This window comes from Heterodontus francisci, chromosome 43 (genome assembly GCF_036365525.1).
Source record: "Heterodontus francisci isolate sHetFra1 chromosome 43, sHetFra1.hap1, whole genome shotgun sequence".
NCBI classification, from domain to species: domain Eukaryota; kingdom Metazoa; phylum Chordata; class Chondrichthyes; order Heterodontiformes; family Heterodontidae; genus Heterodontus; species Heterodontus francisci.
In genome coordinates, this window is record NC_090413.1 from 27,123,846 (window position 1) to 27,146,469 (window position 22,624).

At 44.9% G+C, this 22,624-nt stretch overlaps 1 protein-coding gene across 1 annotated transcript in view; it reads right to left on the minus strand.

The window, feature by feature from the left end:
- LOC137355764 (voltage-dependent P/Q-type calcium channel subunit alpha-1A-like) overlaps positions 1–22,624 on the minus strand; it is a 644,715-nt gene that overhangs the window by 81,560 nt on the left and 540,531 nt on the right. Inside the window, exons 42-43 of the mRNA XM_068021264.1 lie at positions 21,528–21,635; positions 20,110–20,210 (exon numbers count right to left, since the gene is read on the minus strand). Coding sequence (XP_067877365.1) covers positions 20,110–20,210; positions 21,528–21,635 — 209 coding nt within the window. The remainder of the gene's footprint in view (positions 1–20,109; positions 20,211–21,527; positions 21,636–22,624) is intronic.

Below are 22,624 nucleotides of genomic sequence, written 5' to 3' on the forward strand. Positions count from 1 at the left end.
ACAATGCACCAGCATTCTCCTGAAGGGTTCCCCAAAAGCCAGTATGGGAAATAGGGGTGCAGATTTTATTGCAGGTTGGGGTTCCCCACAAGCTGGCATGTGTGGCAAGTTTTACAGAACTCCACCACACCTATGTGGAATTTTGGCCAGTCAAAATGCTGTCTTATGTGGGCTTGGACTTTTCATACACCAATATGTCCAGCCACTGGAAGTTCGTGGGCCATTCTTAATATTTCTTTACTGTCACCTGGCAGCACCACTATCTGGTGAACCACTGTCCACTCTTCATCCGCAGGTCTGTGAGGAGGTCACCACTTCTTCATCAGCACTTCATTCGTTAAATAGTAGCACACAGGGACTCCCTCTGCTTCCGTTTCGGTTTGGGCAGTCTGTGCTAACTTCTTTAATACTGGGTCAGCTTGCTGAGCCTCAACTAGAGAAGATCTGTCTAATCCATCCTTTGGGTCCTCTAACTTCCCATAGAAGGTTTCAGATAACCAGACGGTAGGGTCATCTGTCTGCAGTTCCAGTTCAGACTTCTCTGAGGGAGCTTGTTTTGTGTATAGTTCTGGTCACCACATTACAGAAAGGACATAATTGCTCTGGAGAGAGTACAGAGGAGATTTACAAGAATGTTGTCAGGGCTTGAAAGTTGCAGCTATGAGGAAAGATTGGATAGGCTAGGGTTGTTTTCCTTAGAACAGAGGAGGCTGAGGGGTACAAAATTATGAGGGGCCTGGATAGAGTAGACTGGAAGGACCTGTTTCCCCTAGTGGAGAGGTCAATTAACAGGGGGCACAGATTTAAGGTGATTGGTAGAAGGATTAGAGGGGACATGAGGAAAAACATTTTCAGCCAGAGGGTGCTGGGTGTCTGGAATTCACTGCCAGTAATGGTGGTGGAGGCAGAACCCCTCAACTTATTTAAAAGGCACCTGGACATGCACCTGAAGTGCTGTAACCTGCAGGGCTATGGACCAGGTGCTGGAAGGTGGGATTAGATTGGGTGGCTAGTTTTTTCAGCTGGCACAGACATGATAGACTGAATGGCCTCCTCTGTGTCGTAATTTTTATATGGTTCTATAGTTTGGCCATGGACTGAATCACCACATAGTCAGGGAAAATGCCAGGGACCTTCTCCTACAACTGCTCTGTCTCCCTGAACTCTTTCATTCTCTCTAAAATTACGGGGAGGCTACCACCTTTGCCCCTGCCAGATCATTACCCAGGAGCAGGTCAACCCCATCCAGAGGCAAACTAGGGACAATCCCCACAGTTACTGGTGCTGAAACTAGGTCGCACTCCAAGTGCACCCAATATAAGGGTATGGGCATACACCACTTACCAATACCATTCACTAACACTTTAGCATTCACTGCACTCTCTGGGGGAAAGGTCATGCCTTATCCCAACAGAAGGGATTTGGTGGCCCCTGTATCCCTAAGTATGACTATGGGCTTGCTTGCCCCACTTGAGGGGTATGGGGTCACTTTTCCTTGGGATACAAAATTCTGGTAACCTTCAGGAATTTTGTTAATTTTCCCACACTTGCAGCCGTAGGTTAACTAGGTCTTAACTACTGCAGTTAAAGCCACAGCCTGCTCTGCTGTGTGTTCCATCAGGGCCCCTTCTCCTGCTCTGATCTGGTGTGTGCTGACCAAACCTACAGGTTTTCCCTGTAATTTCCAGAAGTCAGCTCGAAGGTGACCTGCCTTGTTACAGTGGAAATGCACTCAGCGCTGTCTTTTTTGGCCTGTGGAGGGCCCTCAGTGTGTCCAGCTTTCCCTTCTTGCCCATGCTATTCAGGCTCCTATCACCCTCCCACATTTTATCCTTTTCGCGTTTGTGAGGGTGACTAGGGAAGGGTTTCCCTTGGGGTAAGGGCTTGTGTACAAGGTAAATTCATCAGCCAGAATTGCAGCCTGCCTGGCTCTTTGAACTTTTTGTTCCTCTATGTGGGTTTTAATAGAAAGGGGAAGTGAGTTTTTAAACTCCTCGAGAAGGGTCACCTCTCTGAGGTTTGCATATGTGGGCTGTATCTTAAGTGCCCGTATCCACTGGTCAAAAGTTCCTTAACCCTTTCAAACTCGAGGTAGTTTTGACCAGGCTGCTTCTGGCGATATGCTTCTGGTACTAACTCATATGCCCCAAGGATAGCATTTTTAGTCATCTCATAATCTGATGAGCTTTCGTCTGTCAACAGTGAATACACCTCATGGGCTTTTCCTGTTAGCTTGCTTTGTAACAACAGTTTCTAGCTCACAGCCAGCCATTTCAGCTGTTTTGCAAGCTTTTCAAAAAAGACAAAAAATGCTTCCATGTTCCCCTCATTGAACTCTGGAATCAACTAGGAGAATTTAAGAGTTCAGCACATGGTCCTGAGGTAGGGGTAGTTTCCTCACTAGCCATGCCTTCACTGGGTGTACTGGGTCTTCCCCTAGTTAATTCAAGCCGCCTTAACTCTCTTTCCTCCTTCTCCTTCTGGAAAGCTCTCTCTTTTTCTCTTTCTTGACACTCTGCTCTTTCTCTCTCCGAAATTCTAATTCTAGTTTCCTCTGTTCTAATTGTATTTTAGCTAACATCACCCTGTCTGTTTCTGACTCTAACCCTGTTTCTGAATCTTCAGGCTCAAGCGAAAAATGGTTGGCCACAAGTCTTAGGATTTTGGATTTCCTAGCTTTTGAACAGAGGGTAATCCCTAACTGCTAAGCTACATTCCTCAACTCATCAACAGATAGGGCATTTAACCTGTCCCAAGTGACTTCACTCTGGCTTAGGAAGGTACTGGCCTCAAATGTGGACATGTCACAACTCTAGCAGAAAAAAACACAAGAAAACCTGTAATGACGTTTTAAAGATTTTGATGGGGATCAATTTGGTTTCTCACTTCCAATTTCTCATTTGTCGTTGTGTCACCTGGGTCAGCCAGGTGTGGAGAGGGCCCCAGGCTCCCCTCTTTGCCCTTCCTCTTATTTGACCGCAACAGAGTTTATTCCATTTTAAACAGTGGTTGTACTTACCACCTCAGTGAGTGTTTTACTTTTTACCTTTAATGTGGTCATGAAAGAACCAATTGTACAGGTTTTCTTGAGTTTAAACAAGAAAGAGGTAGTTTATTATACTCAACAAGCTAAACCTGATCTAAAATAATAAAAAAAAGGCTACACATTCTCACACACATTCACACGAGGAATCACAAACACACAAATAGATTACAAGTGGAAAGTAGGCTTTTGGTTGACGTCCAGAATACATAGAAGTTAAATACACAGTCAGAGGTTGGATGAATCGTTGGTCTTACGGATGAAGTTGTATTCTTCAAGTCTTTGGCTGGTTAAAGTGCACTTTGTGGCTGGCCTGCTTGACTCAGTGTTTTTTTTGAGGCAGTCTTGTAGGTGGCTCTCTTCCCCTGGTCTCTGTAGCAGTCTGTAGGCTTGGAGGGTTCACAGTCGCAGATGGTTTTCAAACTTGATGTTTTCTGGAGAGAGAGAAAGGGAGGCACATAGCCTTCTCTGCTGCTGCAGTCTCAGTTACTGCCTCTCTCTTTTTGTGTAACAAAACTCCCAGTTTTTTCAGAGATGGACAGATGATCACATGACAGCCTGTGACTTCTCTGGAACCTTCTACTGAGATACAAGGTTCAGAATTGGCTGCACATGCCACAGGATGCCAATATTTACACTTGGAGGGGTTTGCTCTTTCAAAGTCAATCTGTCAGGATTGCCTTGACTGCCATGCTAATGAAGCAATCCGAGGTAATTCAATTACTTAGAGCAAGCCATTGTTCTGGGTCCAGGCTTCTCAGGCTCCAGTTGGGCCTTGGAATGTGTAAAGGTGTTTCAGATGCAAATTGCAGGGGCCATCTTGGCTTCCAGTTTTTAAAAGTTATCTATAGGATTTTCTCCATTAAAAGTCTAATGTAAGTTTCCAACTGATGAATTAATATTTCTCATTTGGCATATTGTTTTTTTTGACAAAAGTCGGGTTCTTTTTTCTGTATAAATGTAAAAGGAATGACTCCATCCTTTGATGAATGTTCTCTATTTTGATACTCCCATTATTTTGATGTTCCCATTTGGCATAGTGCATCTTCACCAGCTTGTACTGTTTTGTGGTTGCTGTGTTATCATCTGTTCCCATATAATGCAAGATCTATCCCAGTGCACAAGACAAGGATTTTACATATCTGCCGCAAACAAAAACTGTAAACTATAAGATCACTTACAAATTCAACACAATTATCAGCAATATAATTTTACCTTTCTGAAGAAAACAATTATAATGGCTGGATTGGTAAATTTTCTGCCTGGTGTACATTTACGGGCTCGAGAGTTGCCATGTTCAATTGCAGCTGTGTGTTGCGTTTGAAGAGTTAGCTGGAGCAGTGATAGAGACACTATAATTTGATCTTAATGCTCAGTGCTCGAGGGAGAGAGGAAAGAGAAAAAACAGCCGAGGTTTCATCTGCTCACTAAGAAGTGATTGCTTCTAGAAACGGTTGACTGGATCAACAGCAGTGAATATGATGGCATAAGGGATTAAGCTGTGCACCCTCCTTCCAGCTCTCATGATTTTAGTGGGACAGCTCAGCAGCTACAATAATAGACTTTGGAATTTGTGACTAAAAGCCTAGTCTGAGGCCCAGTTTACACTCACATTGATTTCCATCCTTCTCTACAACTATAAGGTGCCTATTACCAGTGTCTATGGATGGACTGTGAAGAAAGACACCACCCATCCAACTGTGAACTGGGACAGTCTAAGTTTGGGACAGTTTTCCTTTAAAAGAACGTTGAAAGAACTAGACTGTTTGACAAATTCTGCATGCATAAGCACAGGAACATTTTAATTCTTCATTCTGACAAGCTCTGGTTTGGCACTACCACATATTGTGCTGGAAACAATCACGCAAAGGATAAGTTGACTTCTTTTAAGATACTTTGATATGAAGCTGCATCCTCCACGCTCATTTCTAAACCTTCTCTGGTGTTGCTTCTTTGACTTGGCAAAAATTGATAACCCTAGATATAGGGCTGGCACTGGAAATACCATTGGTGAGCAGCTTGCTCCACAACACTGACCAAGGGAGATAGTCTGAATGGGGGAGCCTAACACGAAGAATAATGTCAAGTTGAAAAATAAACTGTGTTATGTAGAGAACAGAGAAACAGCTCAAGCAAGTTTGAAAGAAATGCTTTATTTTCATGCCTTAAAAAAATTGACTTAAATTCTACAATTCTAATTATCAGAATAAACAATGACTGTCACAATGGGTGTCCTGCCTTTATTGACAGGACTGTTCACTATCTTCCCCAACACTTGAAAATAATATATTAAAGTAAAACAGACAAATCTAAAAAAGGCCTACTCATCACTCTGAGGAGAAAGGCTCCTTTCTCTACTGCTGAAAGCCTTCATTTGATTTGCCAGTTTCAGATGAGATCATCAGCATTTTTTTAAGTTATTTTGTCTCCCTTGCTGGTTTTCTCCCCTTTTTCTCCCCTACGGGCACGGAATTATGCTGAGTAGTACAGGTAACAGCAGCCCTCTTGCATCTCACCCAAGTGATCATTCTCCAGGTGTGGACTAGGACAGTGAATGTTTGCAAGCTATTTGCCCACAGAAGGGGCAGCATCATAGTTGAGACCAATCCAAACCCCATCTGATGTATGCAGACTGCTTGGCAGAGGTCTTCGGATGATAGTTAGGAGCTAATATTCCCGGTCCCGAGCCCAGGGCAGCTGAAGCTAATTATAGCTCCCTCATTGCTACCCTGACCGAGATTAGCAAAAGCCTAGGTTTGGATCTGGACATCTTGGTATGTTTGGTATTACATAGGATGATCCCACTGAGTCGGGTTGGGGAGGGGAGCGGGTAGGTGGGATTTTATTTTTGTTACACATTTATTTTGCTCAGTCTTGCAACAAGATTCCTGACCAGGTTACCTTGCTCTAATGCACTGAAGGACAGAATTCATTGAGAGTATGTTTTTGAACAACATTGCTGTTTTATAAAAATAGTTTTAAAATGAGCAGTTTATTCTCTCCACCTCGCTCACCACTCTATCCACAGTGCCACCCGCCAAAGTCAGGTAGCATAGTAGCTATGAGAAAGGGGATCAAGTGCGCAGCAACTTACAAATTAAATTAACTCTGGCCACATTACAAGGAGACTGGTTCTTTCCATCCCCTCTCAGATATCTCAATAAGGTGTCAGTCTGTAGAAAGGGAGCATAGGTTACCCTTTGATCCTGTAGCTCAGCCAGCACAAGACATGCCTCAAATAGGAATTGTTTAGCACATTCAGGGTGGGCAATCCATAAGTGGCAGCATGGCTGAGGCATCACACTAATGTGGAAGACACAGCTAAGCTTAATCACTGAGGCACAATCAGAAACATTAAACAGTTGGTAAAGATAGTGTGTAGCTTAGTCATACACTTGAGAAGGTCCCAGGTTTGATTCCTAATCTGTGCTGAGCTGGCTGATCTCAGCTGGGTAGTAGTACAAGTTCTGCAAGTGACTTGGTCAATGGACTAGGGAGGAGAAAATCAGCTATGGTTTCCCTCCTAATCATTATCCAGTGCCCCTGCTGAAAAGTGTGACTGTGTGTGTCAGTTAAGGCCAAGATCGAATAGCCTGCCAACACTAACGTCCAGATGTAGATTTGAAAAATTGCCATTTAGGTGAAATGTTGGAGTATGATTTTTCTTCCACAGAACTGTACCCCAGCATGAATTAACACTTTTGGGAGATAAGGAAGGGACGAATGGAGAGACAAAAATGTATAGAAACAGTTGGACCATACTGCGTGAGTTACTGTTCAGAATATAGCACCACTGTGTAGTAATTGAAAGAAACCATCCATTTCTATGTTTAAAACTTTTGATAATGAGAAGAAAACCATCGCTCTGGGATTTACCATAATTTCAATGCCTTGTACATCCAGTTTCTCTTCGCTGCTTCTTGTCACCACTTTGCTTGCTTCCTTTTCTGAAGATTTCAACTCTGCTGCCGTTCTGTATCATGGACACTGGACACCCTCCGGTACCTCACCTAAGTGGCCTATCTTGGTGTGTGAAACCAGACAGTAAATGTCAGCAGACGACTCACTCGTGGGGGCCGTCACAGCTGAACATGATCTGGTCCTCCTGATGGCCAAATACTTCCCAGCAGGGGATACCGGACAGTGACCAGGAGCAGCAAACGTGACTAATTTTTCCCTCCCTCGTTCAGGCGAACTTTAGTACCCAATTGTTACTTACTCTGAAAATAACTGACTCATCAAACCTTCTTGGTTGGTTTGACCGTTTGAGCCATTGGGGAGCTTTCCTTTATGTCTTCAACATCAAAGGATGTTGTAGTTTGATAACTTGGAACTTCCGCAATACAATTTGCCACTGCTTACCAAAATCCAGGTTAGCCAAACCAAGAGATCTGGTACAACATTAAAGACAAGACCCATTGAAATGGTGGGTTATAGAGTTAATATTTTCAGGTGCAGAGGTGAAGTTCTGGAGAGTAGAACATTTTTAAATATTTTACATTGAATTTGGTGCCAGAGATTCCTAGGTTGGGTACAGGTTGGTTGCAATGCTAGATTCCTTCCTGATCTCCCCATGCTGTGTGTCCTGACAGTACAGTTCTTCAGCTATTCTGCAATGTTAGGCTGAGACATTTTCTTGCCCCATCCCTTTGACTTTTAAAGCTATTATTCCCCCAACTGTATTACACGGCAATCCCAGGTCTAGAAAATAAGCAGGGGCGTAGGTTTCAGAATGCCAAAATAACTTGAGTCTTTCTCCCTCTCTGTTGTAGTTGGATTCAAGGGAAGTAGGGAGAATGGAAAAGCTTTGTCTTTGTTCTCAGCATCTGTCTATCCTATCAACCCAGCTGAGATTGGGAATTCAACGGAGGCAATTTTCAGTTACTGTAAAACAGGGTGAGCAACAATTGATAATTGAAAAAAAGGCACCACTTGTTGCCTGTTTTCAGGCAGCTCTTGAAATGGTTTGTTAGTATTCATGAGTCCTTTTTCATATTGGTATTCAGCATGAGCTGTTTAACCAGTAGCTCTTAAAGGGACTGCTGCCGACGGCTCAGAAATCATTCCAAAAAGATCTTCTACACTGATTTTTGTGGGGCTAGGAAGAGCATGAATGCTCCTCATGGTCCCACAAAAAATCTTTAGATCCATTACTGGTTCATTAGTGCCCTACCACACCCCCCCCCCCCCCCACCCCCATTCAATTGGGCCCCCCTCCCCTTGACTTCTGACTTGCTTCTTCAGAGAAACCACTTGACTCTCCCTTCCCCATTAAGCCAGGATGGCCCATATTAATTTTGAGAACAGTAAGGGATTTTTTTTAAACCTGCACTCCCCGGAGCAGGATGGAGGAGAAGTAGCCTTTCTATTGATAAGCCTATTGGTGAATCACTAAACAGGGTAGAACCAAAAGATATAGCTCTCCCACTGGTTAGGAAAGCCTTCCTGAAGATGCAGCATCACTTGGATCTGACCTCCACAAGCACCAGCTGAGAAACTGGTATCGTGCACACTTTTGAGGGGAGGCTCAGAGAAATCTTCACAAGTTGAATTACAAGTGTACAGGAGCTAGGGCAGAGGGTAGAAAGGCGAGATCACATATTAGCTCTTGTTGCACTGGACACAGATTCCAACTGCGAGAGCCCAGGCTACCAAAGAAGGCTGATGGGCATACATTGGGAAAATCTACATGCACTGAGTTACTTGCCAGTGAGCTGACATACAATGGACAGAATTTTGTGGGGCCATTTGAAGCGGGAATGGAGGTATGGAGGGACAGAGAATCACGTCAGAAGCGTCCGCCCCGAAATCCAGTGTCATGACGTGGTTCCAGTTTTAGTCAGCGGCGGGAAAGCACCAAGGCAGAACTGACACCCCGATGTGACGGGAGCGTATTTTAAATTGCTGAGCATATAATTCATTGCGATTCAATGGGGGGCCTTGTGATTATGTGGATGGCAGGTGGCATTCATGTGCCTTCAATTTCATGAGCGTTAAAAGTTCGCAGCACCGAGGTGAGGCTTCAGTGCCGCGACGTGTAGGCAGCCACGAACAGCACTGCATAAGGGAAGAGCAGGGTGCGGAGGACATTTTTAGACTCCAGTGCTATGCGCTCTGCAAGGAGCATTGGGGTCTCGTGGGCTCTGCAAGGTTGATCGGGGTCTCAGGGGCTCTAAAAGGGGGGTCTGATTCTCAGGGGCTCTGCAATGGGGGGCCCTGCAGGGGGTGGGGGAGTCTGGGTCTCAGGGTGACTCAGGGTGCAAGGCGGTGATGTGGTCTCAGGGGCTCTTCAAGTGCGGGGAAGTGTGCTTGGGTTTGAGTGGCTGTGTCTGGTGAACAAACGTTTAGGTGAGTTGTAGGGCTGCCATACTGCAGGATGAGAGGATCAGCTATCAGCAAGGGTGGGCACTGAGGATCATCAGGGAGTCTGCCAGAAGAAGTAGCAAAAGCTCAGTTGCCAGGGCAGGATCACCTCTGCATCGACAGTGCTCTGGAGGCCACTGGTCACAAGGCATGGGCCTCATACAATCATGTCTTTTTGGACCCCCATTGGGTGATACGGCGCCTCCGGAGGGAGGGCAAGGAGGCAGCTGTGCCTGCCCAGGAGGCTCCAAGACAAGAGCAGCATCAACAGGTCATGCTAAGAAGCGCCCACCTACGCCAGAGAGTGTACCGGACTCGAATCAGCTACCTCCTAATGTCTAAGGGACAGTGAAGACTCGGCCTCTCCGGGGAGGCACCCTGCTGCAGGACGGGTTGCAGCCTGTGGGATTTGGGGGTCACTCTATGCAAGTGGCCAAGAAGATCACAGTGGCACTAAACCTTTCCGCATCTGGATCATTCCAAGACTCCACTGGGGATATGTGTGGGGTCTACCAGGAAGAAGCCCAATGTTGCATTAAGGAAGTGACCAATGCTTTTTCAAGATGTATGCCACCGGCCCGACCCTAACAATCAGGCCAAGAGGGTCATCGGATTCAGGGTCATGATGGATTTTCCTGGGTGCAAGGTATGATAGATTACATGCATATGGTCATCAAGGCTCCAACAGACCAGCCAGCCGCCTTCATCAACAGAAAGGGCTTTCATTCCATCAATGTTCAACTGGTCTGCGACCACTAAAAGTGTTTCCTGCAGGTGTATTCCCGCTTCCCAGGAAGCAGTTTCGATACCTTAATACTTCGACAGGTGTCACAGCTTTTCAGGCCTCCTCCCGCTCGCCTTCAGGGATAGATTCTCAGGGACAAGGGCTAACCATTGAAGACTTGACTACTCACATCTGTGAGGAACCCTTGCAATGCAGTGGAGGAAAGGTACCACACTCGCCATGGCTCCACCTGAGTGATCATCGAGCAGGCCATTGGGCTGCTGAAGATGAGATTCCGTTGCCTAAATCGATCTGGTGGAGGCCCTGCGTGAGTTTCGCATATCATTATGGTCGGCTGTGCACTGCACAATCCAGCACTGCAGAGAGCGGGAGGCCTTGCATGACGATGAGATGCTGAAGCGACACTTCTCCACCAATGAAGAGGAGGCGGAGGAGGGAGATAAGCAAGTAGCGCTGGACCTTGCATCGAAGGCCAGGCAGATTGAGCAACAAACCAAGGAGGCAAGAGACAATCTCTGAATTACCCGCTTCCAACCACCTGATGTCCATTCACCAAAAAAACAATACTCAATGCATGTCACCTGTTGTGTCCTTTCCATTTATGTCCCATGCCTAGTGCCCAGCTGAAACACATGCTAGTGGCCATGGGAGATCATATTTACATGAGGGCTGTGCTTATATTGGCAGTCCATGGGGAAGGTTGAATTCAGCATCTCACAATTAGGCATGATAGAATAATCACTTTTACACAATGAACGTTAATGGCTTGACCAAAAGAACTTTATATGAAGCATCACATGTCAGATATCAAACACCCATGAACCCAAAGTGTTTCTCTGTGTTTTTCTTTATACATTTGCGAGTGCTTCTATGAGGTGTGACCCCAGCGCTAGCAGCTGGGCTGGAGGCAGGCTGCTGATCAGGCTGCCCCTTGGTCTGTGATAACTGCGGCAGCCGTTCTCTTGCTGCCTGAGGTCTGGAGGGCCCCGGCTGCCTGAAGGTTTCCTGCACAAGTGCAGGACTCTCCTCAGGCATGTGAGCTGGGCTCACTAGCGAAGGGGCTGAGGAGCTGGTGTCACTACTCGGAGTGGCCTGAAGGGAGCCTCCAGCTGCAGTGGTCAGCCTCTCCTCCTCCCTTTCAAGGGAATGACGAGGAGCTGGAGAAGACTCCAGTGCCTCATCCATTTCTTGCGTTGCCACTGATGTGTGGAGCTCATGGCCAAGGTGATGGTGTGCAGGTCTGTGGGATCTGGTTTTCCATGGGGGTCGCCAATCTTTCAATGGGGGAAGGCATGTGCTCACATGCCTGAGACATGGCAGCACTCATGGCATGGATGGACTCCTCCATCGTCCGCTCATGGCTGTTGATGGCATCTGGCATCTCCGCCAGATGTTGCCTTACCTCTCTCTGCAACTCCAGCATGCTCTTTGCTGTCAACAGCATCCTGGGGCTCAGCATGGGCCTGGCCACCCACAATCATCTGACTGTCAGAGGCCTCGGCTGTGTCAGCCTCAGGCAGCTGCTCGGGCGCGCGTGCAGAGCTCTCACCAGCCTGTGATCCTGATTCTGCAGCCGAGCAAAAACCCATCAAGGTGAAAGTATCTGTGCTGGTGGAAGGTGCAGGAAGGAGAGTCATGGGTTGGTGCATCCTCCGACTGCCAATCCTCCTCAAAAGGTGGAATCTGGCCCCCTTCTGGTTGAGTCTCCTGCAGATGCCGAACTGCATGAGAGAACACAAACATGTGTGGATTAGGCTGTGCAGATCTCGTCATGCCAACCATACATGATGTGGGTTTCCAGAGGTGAACTGTCTGTCGATGGAAGTCAATCCTCACTCTCTTGCGTACAGACTTCAGTTTCTCCATCTGATATGGAGTAGCTGCCGTGTCCTTGCCAATTCTAATGCCTCTTTCTCAGCTGTGATGAGAGGCCGAAGATCCTTTCTGCCCCCATCAGTCCGGGCTGTCTCCCTCCTGTTGTGGGCCCTCTTGTCCTGCAAATGGAAAGATGGAGATTGTCATACTTCAGAGAGATCAACATGTTCTGCTAGTGTCAGTCCCTCATCCCCCACTGGGCTTTCACATCTAGCTCATCCTCCCATCAGCTCTCAGGGGAGTTAACGGGGATGAGCTGTGAAAGAAGGTGGCCTGTGGCCAAGATGCAGACAAGCATCTGTCAGAAGATGTGATGTCTAATCGCCCCCCCCTGCCATCGCCGTTGTAGTGCCTCCCTCTCCATGTCCTGCTTCTTCCTGCGTAGCCACTTGCAATCCCTAAAAAGGAGAGGTGGGGAGCACTCAACCTTGGCAGAACAAAGGAGGTCATTGGCCTCTTGCGGCACTGCACCCACATGCATGGGGTGACCCCATAGCTGCTGACCTCCTCAATTATCTCCATCCTGGCTTGCTTGGTCAGGCAGAAGACCTCTTCTTGTCATTGTTGGGGAAGAGGACCTCCTGCCTTTCCCTTGCAGCCTGGAGAAGAATCTTGAGGTAAGCATCATTAAACCATAGGCCACCCTGTGTCTTGCCTGTGCAAGGAAGCAATGCAAGCAGAGCTGTCAGGGCTTTAAATATGGCACCAGCATCTGCTCCGAAGTCATCTGATGCTGTATTCAGTGTCTTGCATCCCGCTCTATGATTGGCAGGCCCTGTGCCTCCATCATGCAAAATGGCCGCCCACTGCATGACTGTAGTGGGGTGGCCGCCCATGTGACAAACAGGAACGGCGCCCATTTCCACATCCACCTCTGGGACCCCCGGCGGGCTCACTAAATTCAGCCCAATGCCTGAGGCCATGAAGGGGTCCAGCTGCAACTTGTATTGATGCTTTGCACAGAGCATGGTGTCCATTCTGTCATGCGCAGAGTGAGTGACCAGCTCCCTGAACACGGCAGTGGGCCCCACCATATTGGTGCCTCTGGTGACTGCTTCCATGTTAGCTCACACTGCAGCAATCTTGGCTCTGGGGGCCAGCACCAACAGATCTCCAGAGCATCTCGTCACATATATTCTATTCTCACGCAGAGATAGCGTGCTGAGGTGCAGCCCCAGGAGAGTGGCCTTGGCTTGATGGGAGAGGCACCTTCTGTCCCATCTCCAAATAACAGTTTGACTGCTCCCTCTCCACCCACTACACTAGTACCCTTGTCAGTGCCACCATAGCCAACTCATCTAGAATGCCCCAATCCAGGCTGTGATGCTGCAGTCTGGCCCTCGAGCCCAGAGATGCTTAAGGTCACGCACTACAGCTATTTGAAGGTCCTCAAAGGTAGCTCAGCACCTTCCAAGCTGTAGGCACTGGTGATACACCTTATAGGACACACAAGACAGATTGCAGGTTGCACAAGAATGCTTCTTAATTATTCCAATGTACTGTTATTCAAATTTGGTGTTGAAGTAAAATTTCTGCTTTCTGGAATTGATGTTGGTGTTCATATTTGTAGTCATTTGAGGTCAAGAGCCATGAGGCCACGGTGAAGGAAGGCAATCAAATGGCGCGAAGGATTGTGGGATGGTTCAGGTGAGGCATCAGTTGCTCTGAGAGTTCTGGCAGCTAGGGGGCAGTGGTGTTGGATGCTGCTCCTGCTCCTCATCATGTTCCTCCTCCTCTGGCTCAGGCACAATGGGCTGAATGGCTTCCTTCTGTGATGTAAATTTCTATGATGATTTTACGATTCCTCCAATTCTTGCTGTTCAAGTGGTTATAAGGTTTGGACCGTCAGTTTAGCGATGTTACGTAGCATGTGCTGCCATGCAGCACACAGTCATAAATCTATAGACACAATGAAGAGTGTACTGCATGCAGAGTTCCTCCCAAACTTGAGCACACCAATATCTGTTCCATTATAATTTTGGTAGCAGCATGGTTCTCATTGTAGGCAAGCTCCGTGTCTGTGCTTGGGATCCTGACAGAAGTCATAAGCCATGTCTGGAGGGGTTATTCCTTGTTGCCAAGTAGCCAGCCTGTGACCTAGTGGATTTGGTTGGAATAAAAGCTGCACAGAGGACTTGCTGCAGGTTGAATGACTGCTATCAGGAAACTAGGCACAGACCTGCATGATGCAGCCTACGGTCATAAACAAGCAGCGCATTCAGGGAGCAGTATCCTTTTCTACTGAGAAAGATGCTGGACTAATGATAGGAACGCATAGGTGTAGGTGCAGTTTATCCGGGTGAAGCCTAGTGCTCTTTCGTCCTGTTTCTCTCTGAATGTGATGTATGTGTTATTCCAAGTTATCGAGAGCCTCATTCACTTCCTTGATAAAGCAGACTGTGAGATGTTGCTTATGTCATCTGCTGTAGCCTGGAATTAACTCAGCATACAAGTTCAGAGCCACAGTGTTCTTGACACACACTGGCAGTGCTGTCACAAAACAAAGAGTGCTGGAAATACTCAGCAGGTCTGGCAGCGTCTGTGGAGAGAGAAGCAAAGTTAACATTTCAGGTCAGTGACCCGCCATCAGAACTGTTCTGATGAAAGGTCACAGACCTGAAACGTTAACTTTGCTTCTCTCTCCAATGATGCTGCCAGACCTGCTGAGTATTTCCAGCACTCTTTGTTTTGTTTCAGATTTCCAGCATCTGCAATATTTTGCTTTTATTCTGGCAGTGCTGTCCAGAGACTCCAATTGTGGCTGTAGCAGGTGATATAGCTTGGTAACAGCTTCCTTGGTGAAGCACAAGAACCTCATATATTGCTTCTCAGTAACACTGACGCACAAAAAGTGCTCCCTGCAGACCCGTTCCGGGTATGGCCTCCTACACAGTGCCTTCTCCTCCTCCCTCTGCCAGCTGCTCCCTCCTCATTCCCCAAAGGCAGACCTACCATTCACCCATGACTGGAATAAACTTTCCAAAGCAGACAAGAGCAGTCTAGCACCAGCACAACATTGTTCCCAGAACTCAGAATTCACTTGTGCAATGCAGAAAAGACACAATAGCTAACTAGCAGCCTGCAGACAAACCAGAAATCGAGCCTGTAGAGGATGAGGCCATTAAATTGTGCCGCTGCAGAGCTCATGCTGACTGTTAGCATCATAAGTTTCTCAAGTGGTGAGTCATCTGCTTTGTGTGAAGAAAATTTTTCAGGACTCACTTTTATCCAGCTTAGTTGTAATTCTAAGAATATGACCTAGAAACTTGGCCAAGCAGCACTTCTTTTTCAGGCGCCTCAGCAGCCTCCTAAGCCTCCAATATGGTGAGCAGGAAGCCCTCGCATTCTCTGGCTGCCTGCAATATTAGAAAAAGCAGATGGACTCGTGCCAAAAGTGCACGTCAGGAACATTTTAACAGCAGAATTATTTATCTAAATTAGGGTCTGCGCTTCTGTAGGACCTGTTCTTGATTTGCAACTGTCCCAATGCTTTACTTGCCACATGCTAAACTTGCACAGCACAACCGGCCACTGGGCACACTCCCCTCAGAGGTCCAAGCTCTTCCCACCTGAGGCACATCAGTCTTTCTGAGGCCCAATCTCTCTCCCCAGTCCTTTCTTATCCTCGGAACTGATCTTTCCAAGACCCAATATCTTACCTTTGGAACTGATACTTTCCCGAGACCCAATCTCCTACTCTTGAAACCAATCCTTCCCGGAGACCCACTCTGTCTCCAGAGCCCTCACCTCACCACCCTAAAGCCCCAATCTTCTCGACCCAGGGGCCAATCTCTCTGCCATCCCCAGAACTGATCCTTCCCCGATCTCTCCCCTCCCCACCCCACCCCAATCTACCTTTACATTAGGGATGCGGCAGTGATCTAGTTGTCTGATATAGCCTCAGTTTTCACCACACCAGCTTGATGTTATTGAGATCCGAGGTGCACAACATCGAGGGGCCCTTGACCTCTCCATTCTTGTGCAGGGAACTAAACCTGTACCCCCGCGTGTCCAAACACGGGAGCCCTCAAATTTCTGGGCCTATGCCTCCTTCTTCTGGATTCCCTCCACCAGAGGGCAGTTATTTGCCATCTGCCCAGTCAATTCCTGTCATTATTTTAAACATCTCAATCTTTTTTTTATTCTTTCATGGGATGTGTGTGTCACTGACAAGCCAGCATTTGTTGTCCATCCCTAACTGCACTTGAACTGAGTGGCTTGCTAGGCCATTTCAGAGGGCAGTTAAGAGTCAACTACATTGCTGTGGATCTGGAGTCACATGTAGGCCAGACCAGGTAAAGACGGCAGATTTCCTTCCCTAAAGGACATCAGTGAACCAGATGGATTTTTATGACAATCGACTATAGTTCCCTGGCATTATTACTGAGACTAGCTTTCAATTCAGTTTATTTTTCTAAGAATTTTTTTTAATTAATTAAATTCAAATTCCACTAGCTGCCATGGCGGGATTTGAACCCCTGGTCCCCAAGCGGATTAGTCTGGGCCTCTTGATTATTAGTCCAGTGACATTACCACTACGCCACTGTCTCACGTCAGCTAAGTGCTACTTCAGGTCACCTCTGATCTGAATAAAAGTCATATTTTTAACGATCAGAATGCTAACTGTACATTTCACTATTATAGGATAACTGTAAATAATGTTCTGACTAGCCTCTAAAGATGCTTCATTAGAGTCTCAGTCGTTCGAGTAATGTGTAACGGTTGGCTTGAAAGCTTCATATTTTATGGAATAATGTGAAGTGAAAACAGAGATCTGAATGTCTTGATTTCCTTTCTCTCTCCAATTTCCCTCCTCTTCTGAAGGTTCTGGGTTACGGTTTTATGCCTGCTGGTGGCTCTTTGTACTTAGTCCAAGTGGCTATTTTTCAACGAGAAACTAGGCAGCCAGCGCTGGCAGGATTTTGATTACTCAGTGTATCATAACCAAACCCTATTGTCCTCATTTGGATACCCACAATCATGCACTTTCTAACAGTATTTGCTAGATAATGCCCCATCCTATCCAGCCTGATGATGTCAGGCCAACTGTAGAACACAAGACTAATTAATGTATTGCAGGATGGGACTAAACTTAGGACTTTACTAGTCTATGCTACTTCGTCTAAAACTGTACGATGTATTCTTTTTTTAATCAAATTCTGAGAAATTGTCCCTGCCTTTAAACCTATCTATAGCGTATTATCATTCATGATGCCAGTGGACAGAATTTTATAGCACAGCAGGGGAAATTACTACTAAATTGTTGCCTAAAGCTACCTATTTCTTCTCCTATTTCCCTCAGGATCCTCAAATGTATCCCATCAAGTTATGACATTTTGTCATCATTTATTATATCAACTCTTGTGTTGGATTAACCAATTCAGGATTTACCTGTTCCCCAATATTCTTCTCTTTTGTAAATACTCCTTGCCAATTTTTTCCATATCCTCTACTGCCTCATCATCCTCTCCGTTCAAGGGGCCCATCTCATAATCAACAAATCTCTTTTTACTGAGATGTTCGCAGAATACTTTATTGTCCTTTTAACATTTTTTGAGATTCTCCCCTCATATTCCCTCTTTGCTTTCCTTATCCCTTTCTTAACTTTTCTCCTTACTTTCTCCTTATTTTAATCATTTTTAAATAAACTTATGCTTCAATGCCCTCTTCAATGTTAGTTTGTAACCTCTTTATTAATCCACAATATCCTGAAATGTAGCTGCCTTTTTAAATGGTATATATTTATTCTGCTGGTGCGCACCCACAATTAACTCATTTACCTGATCTATTTTGTTACTCATACATCACAATGCCTCTACCCTTGTAGGCATGCAAACTTATTGCTTGAGGAAGGAGACCTGTTAACATTTTATAAATTCTATTCACCCTTCTCCATTTACACCCTCCCAATATTTCCACTCTTTCCTTTTCTTAGCTACTTGATGTTTCTTAAAAATATTATCACCCAAGATGTTTATTGCAGGAGCAATAGCAACGGAAATAAAACTGAGAACCATGGGATCTGCATAACCCAATGGATGAACAGCAGATGTGTGCAAGTTATTCAGGTTGTTTTAGTGAAGTAGGAACTAGTATTTAGGACAGATTATTCTACTGAGAATAATCAGTTGAGCACAGCCTCTAAGAGAATGACACATCTCACACTCACCACTAGCAACAACTTCTTTCTCTTCATAACCTTTCTCATCTCTGTATATTGTCGCTACTATGAGGAACATTGCTTCTCTGAACTTCCCTCTCTTACAAGATAAAAAATAAATTAAAAACATATATCTGTATTGTAGCTAATACTGTAGCTTGAATTTCTACAGCTTCTTAACTGACTGTTTACAAAGACAAGGTTCTGATCTACTGCCTGGGCTGTAACTGCCCCAAGTAATCATTTCCAGAATGCAGATCCTTAAAAGGTCCAATACCTAGCTACACTTTAATTGCAGAATGTACACATAATGTTCCTGTCCTTATAAAACAATACAATCTCTTGACTTACTGTGAGAATGGAAATTCACTACTATACAAAACTGTATGTTAGCATGTATCTGTCACACTTCAAATATCATATCTCAACGTGTCAAAATTTTACAAAAATTGCCAGCAATTTTCTGTCCTTGATAGCCTGACCTCTCTTCAAGAGCAGAAACTGGCAGTTCCTAAAGTACTGAAACTTTCCTCAATAATTAGCCTCTAATTGACCAGAGGATGTCTGAGATAAGATCACTTCCCCTACAGCAAGTACCTGAGCAGTGACCTGAAGGCCAAGTTATGTACAGCTTCACCTTAGCAGATAACCGCTGTGACTGTGCTGCAGACTCCAGACGTCATGGGAGATCAGCTAGTATTGTATAAATGCTGGTAAATGTACAGTTGAAGTTATGGCTGTTTGCTTCAATTTGTTTTGTACATTTAATGCTTTCTGGTGTTGAATGCATTTTTAGAGCCTGATATGTCTGGCTATAACACTGGCCATGGATCCATGACTTTAACACCACACGGGCAGAATACTAACTGAAGGCTGGGCTAGTAATTGGTTCAGTCTCATGCATGTGGACAATATGAGGTCACAATGCATTCAAAATAAAATAAAAAAGGTCTACTTGTGGTAGACATTAAAAGCAGGGAAGGAACCAACAAGAAACATATGGAAAATCCACAAACAACAATATTTCCTCAAGAAAGCAAGGAACTGGTCAAACAATGGACACTGATAAACTCCTGATATATGACAGGCTCAAACAATAATTCCCATTAATAAAGGCATCACTTTGCATAAAAAAACTTGATATATCTTTTTCTAATTTTGTTGCTGAAACACACCATCACATTCCACAGCTCCCTGTCCTCCATCTCCTCCAAAAAGTAATTGCTTGACAAATACTTTTTCATTGAGATGGTGGTCCTTTATATATATATAAAAAAACTTTTAAAATTTTATAATAAAAAAATTGTAAAAGTGCAGATATTGGTAAGTTTAGTTAACTCCAGCAAGAGTATCTGAAGGAGCATTCAAGCTTTTTGTCTTATGGCCTGCTAGCCATGCATCCTCATAAGCCACATATAAAGTTTTAATTCTTGTTCCCATTCTCGCTCAAGTTGCTGATGTTAACAGACCCCTGTGTACTGATTTAGTATTTATCCAACAATAGTGCAACAGCGCAAAGAACAGCCCTTTCCAAACCACCAGGCCCACAAAATTCAAACAGGACAAACCAGCAAGTGAGAAATATGTGCAAATTGAAACAAAGTTAATGAGGCTTCATGGGCTGTACAGCCAGGACTCGCCAATCATGTATGACCCATGAACCACAGTTTGTATACCCCAGATTTGCTGAGATGCAAAAATAACTAGGTTGGGAGATCAATACCGTTAAAAATGCTCTATTCTCTATTACTGTGACATCTAAAATGAAACAGCATGGATGGGAATGTGTAAGAAGCACATATCACAAAGCAAAATTGGAAGCACAGCAAATAAGGAAAGTTTTTTTCTTTCTCTGTGAGATTCTTTTTTTGGATAGTCTGATAGCATTTGCGATTCAATCATTTCTTTCTGCTATGCTAGTACCTGCTCCTCACGGAGTAGCTGGAGCTTTTTGGCTTTGCTTTGTCGATAGTATTCCATGATCATCATAGCTGCGTAGATTTTCCCCACAGTGAGATCAGTTGCTGCAGGCAGGAAGGTTAGAAGACAAGAAGTGGAATTAGGAAACTGAAACAAAGAGCTGGGCTTGTTCTTGGTTACATGTTCTCTTCCCATGCCCTCCCTGTACTGCTCTCCTGAACACTTATATTTCTTTCAATTTTCTAAAGTCTGTTCATCTTCACACATGCTCATTAAGATTTAGTGATTGACTCCTCTTTTTTTAAAATTCATTCATGGGATGTGGGCATCGCAGGCCAGGCCAGCATTTATTGCCCATCCCTAATTGCCCTTGAACTGAGTGGCTTGCTAGGCCATTTCGAGGGCATGTAAGAGTCAACCACATTGCTGTGGATCTGGAGTCACATGTAGGCCAGACCAGGTAAGGACAGCAGATTTCCTTCCCTAAAGGACAGTAGTGAAGCAGATGTGTTTTTACAACAATCGACAATGGTTTCATGGTCATCATTAGACTAGCTTTAAATTCCAGATTTATTAATTGAATTCAAATTCCACCTTCTGCTGTGGTGGGATTTGAACCCACGTCCCCAGAGCAATACCTGGATCTTTGGGTTACTAGTCCAGTGACAATACCAGTACGCCACCGCCTCCCCCAATGCTTCTCCACAAAGGAGATTCCACAGAAAACAGCTATGTGGCCAAAGTACGTAACCATCAGTTCTGGAGTACTTAATATAAGAAATAACAAGGAAAGAATTCAATGAGGACTATATTGCCTCTTTGGTTAATGAGCTATGAAGAGACGCTAACATGATAATGAGTGAGTTCTGTAATAACTGATGGTGAATTAGGATTAAAGGATGGTGACTGAATGCTGAAATGATAATAAATGATGTTATGAGGAATCCAGAATGATGGAGAGCAGGAATCTTCCTTGATTTCGTGCAGGTAAAGTAGCTGGTAGAAGACAGACGATAAACTGGTCTGAGTTCCTAGTTTTTGGTGTCAATTTTTTACTATTAGAGGGCAGTTGACCCTGCTGTATACAAGATTACTGCTCCAACAATAAGAACAATGATTTCACAGCATGAACTGTTATTAATAAATCAATTAAGAAAGATCTGACAATACCAAAAACAATGCCATGGTGTTAGAGTTAACAGGGTGATGCACAGCACAGTTTAACTGACTGTCTCTCGGGGTGGGGGTGGGAGGGGGTGCGGATTACGCAGGAGATGAAATTAGGAAGTGCAGTTCACCCTGATTCTTTCCCCAGTACTGCCTCTCACCTGGTTCAAGTGTAGCATTAGCAGTGATGTGGCAGGAAGCATAAAGAACTAATGGGGGGGAACAAAGAACGTTATCATGAGAACTGCACTTACATTTGTGAGGTGTAACCAGCAGATCTATTGTCTTCTGGGAGAGGTTAGGCCAGATGGACATCATCTCCTTCCTCAACTCTCGGTCCATTTGGTGTTTATCAGCCCCTCCTAATAAAGAGACAGATAATAATGGATTAGTGGAACATTTTGGGCTAAATTCTAATTAGACCTCAATTGCGGCAAAAATGTCTTTATGTGCAACCACTAAGAGCGAGATTTTTTCTCTATGTGCCACAAAAATAAACTTTTTCTTCACATGTACATAGTACAGAGGGGAAAGCTTTCCCATATCACTAGGTGGTCTAAGTGAAACAGTTGTGATACATAACCGAGAAATAAATTTTTACAGGACTGGAAGGTGACTTTATTTAAAAGTTCAATGCCATTGAAAATTAAGTAATTGGTATTTGGGGTACAGAGGTGTTGTATCGGATGACCACCGTTGTGCATGAAGGAGGCATCGAACACAGATTTATGCCGATGATTTTCCCTTTCAGGACAAGTTATTAGTTTGAGTTGTGTTGGAATGGGGAGATGCCGAGCAAAGGCCAGACACTTTCTGCCATAAAGGAGGGAGAACTAAGACAGTTCCCCACACTTTCCAGCGATTGTTGTCAGAGTGAAATTGAAAGAGGTCAGGGAGCAAGATGTTTCCCCGCCTGGAAAAAAAAGCACTTGCATTTATTTAGTGCCGTATCATGCCTTTCAGAAACAATCAATTAATGTGAAGTTCAGTGACGGCTAGGAATGAAAATAGGGCAGTCATTTTGCACATAGCAAGATCTGAAAAAAAAGCAATAAATTGAAATCGGCAGTTAATCTGAGTTTGTGTGTCTTGGCTGAGGAAGGACACTACAGGAGCTATCTACTCTTCTTCAAATGGCACCACGTCTACCTTCCACCTGAAGAATCAGGCACAGACAGTGCCTTGGTTTAATGGCCCATCTAAAGGACGGCATCTCATACAACATGGCATTCCCGCAGTACTGCATTGGATTTTCAGGCTAGGTTATGCACTGCACCCTCTGATGTGAGGCATGAACCCATAACCTTTTAACTTTGTGAGAGAATGTGCTAATGGAGCCTCCAAACAAAAG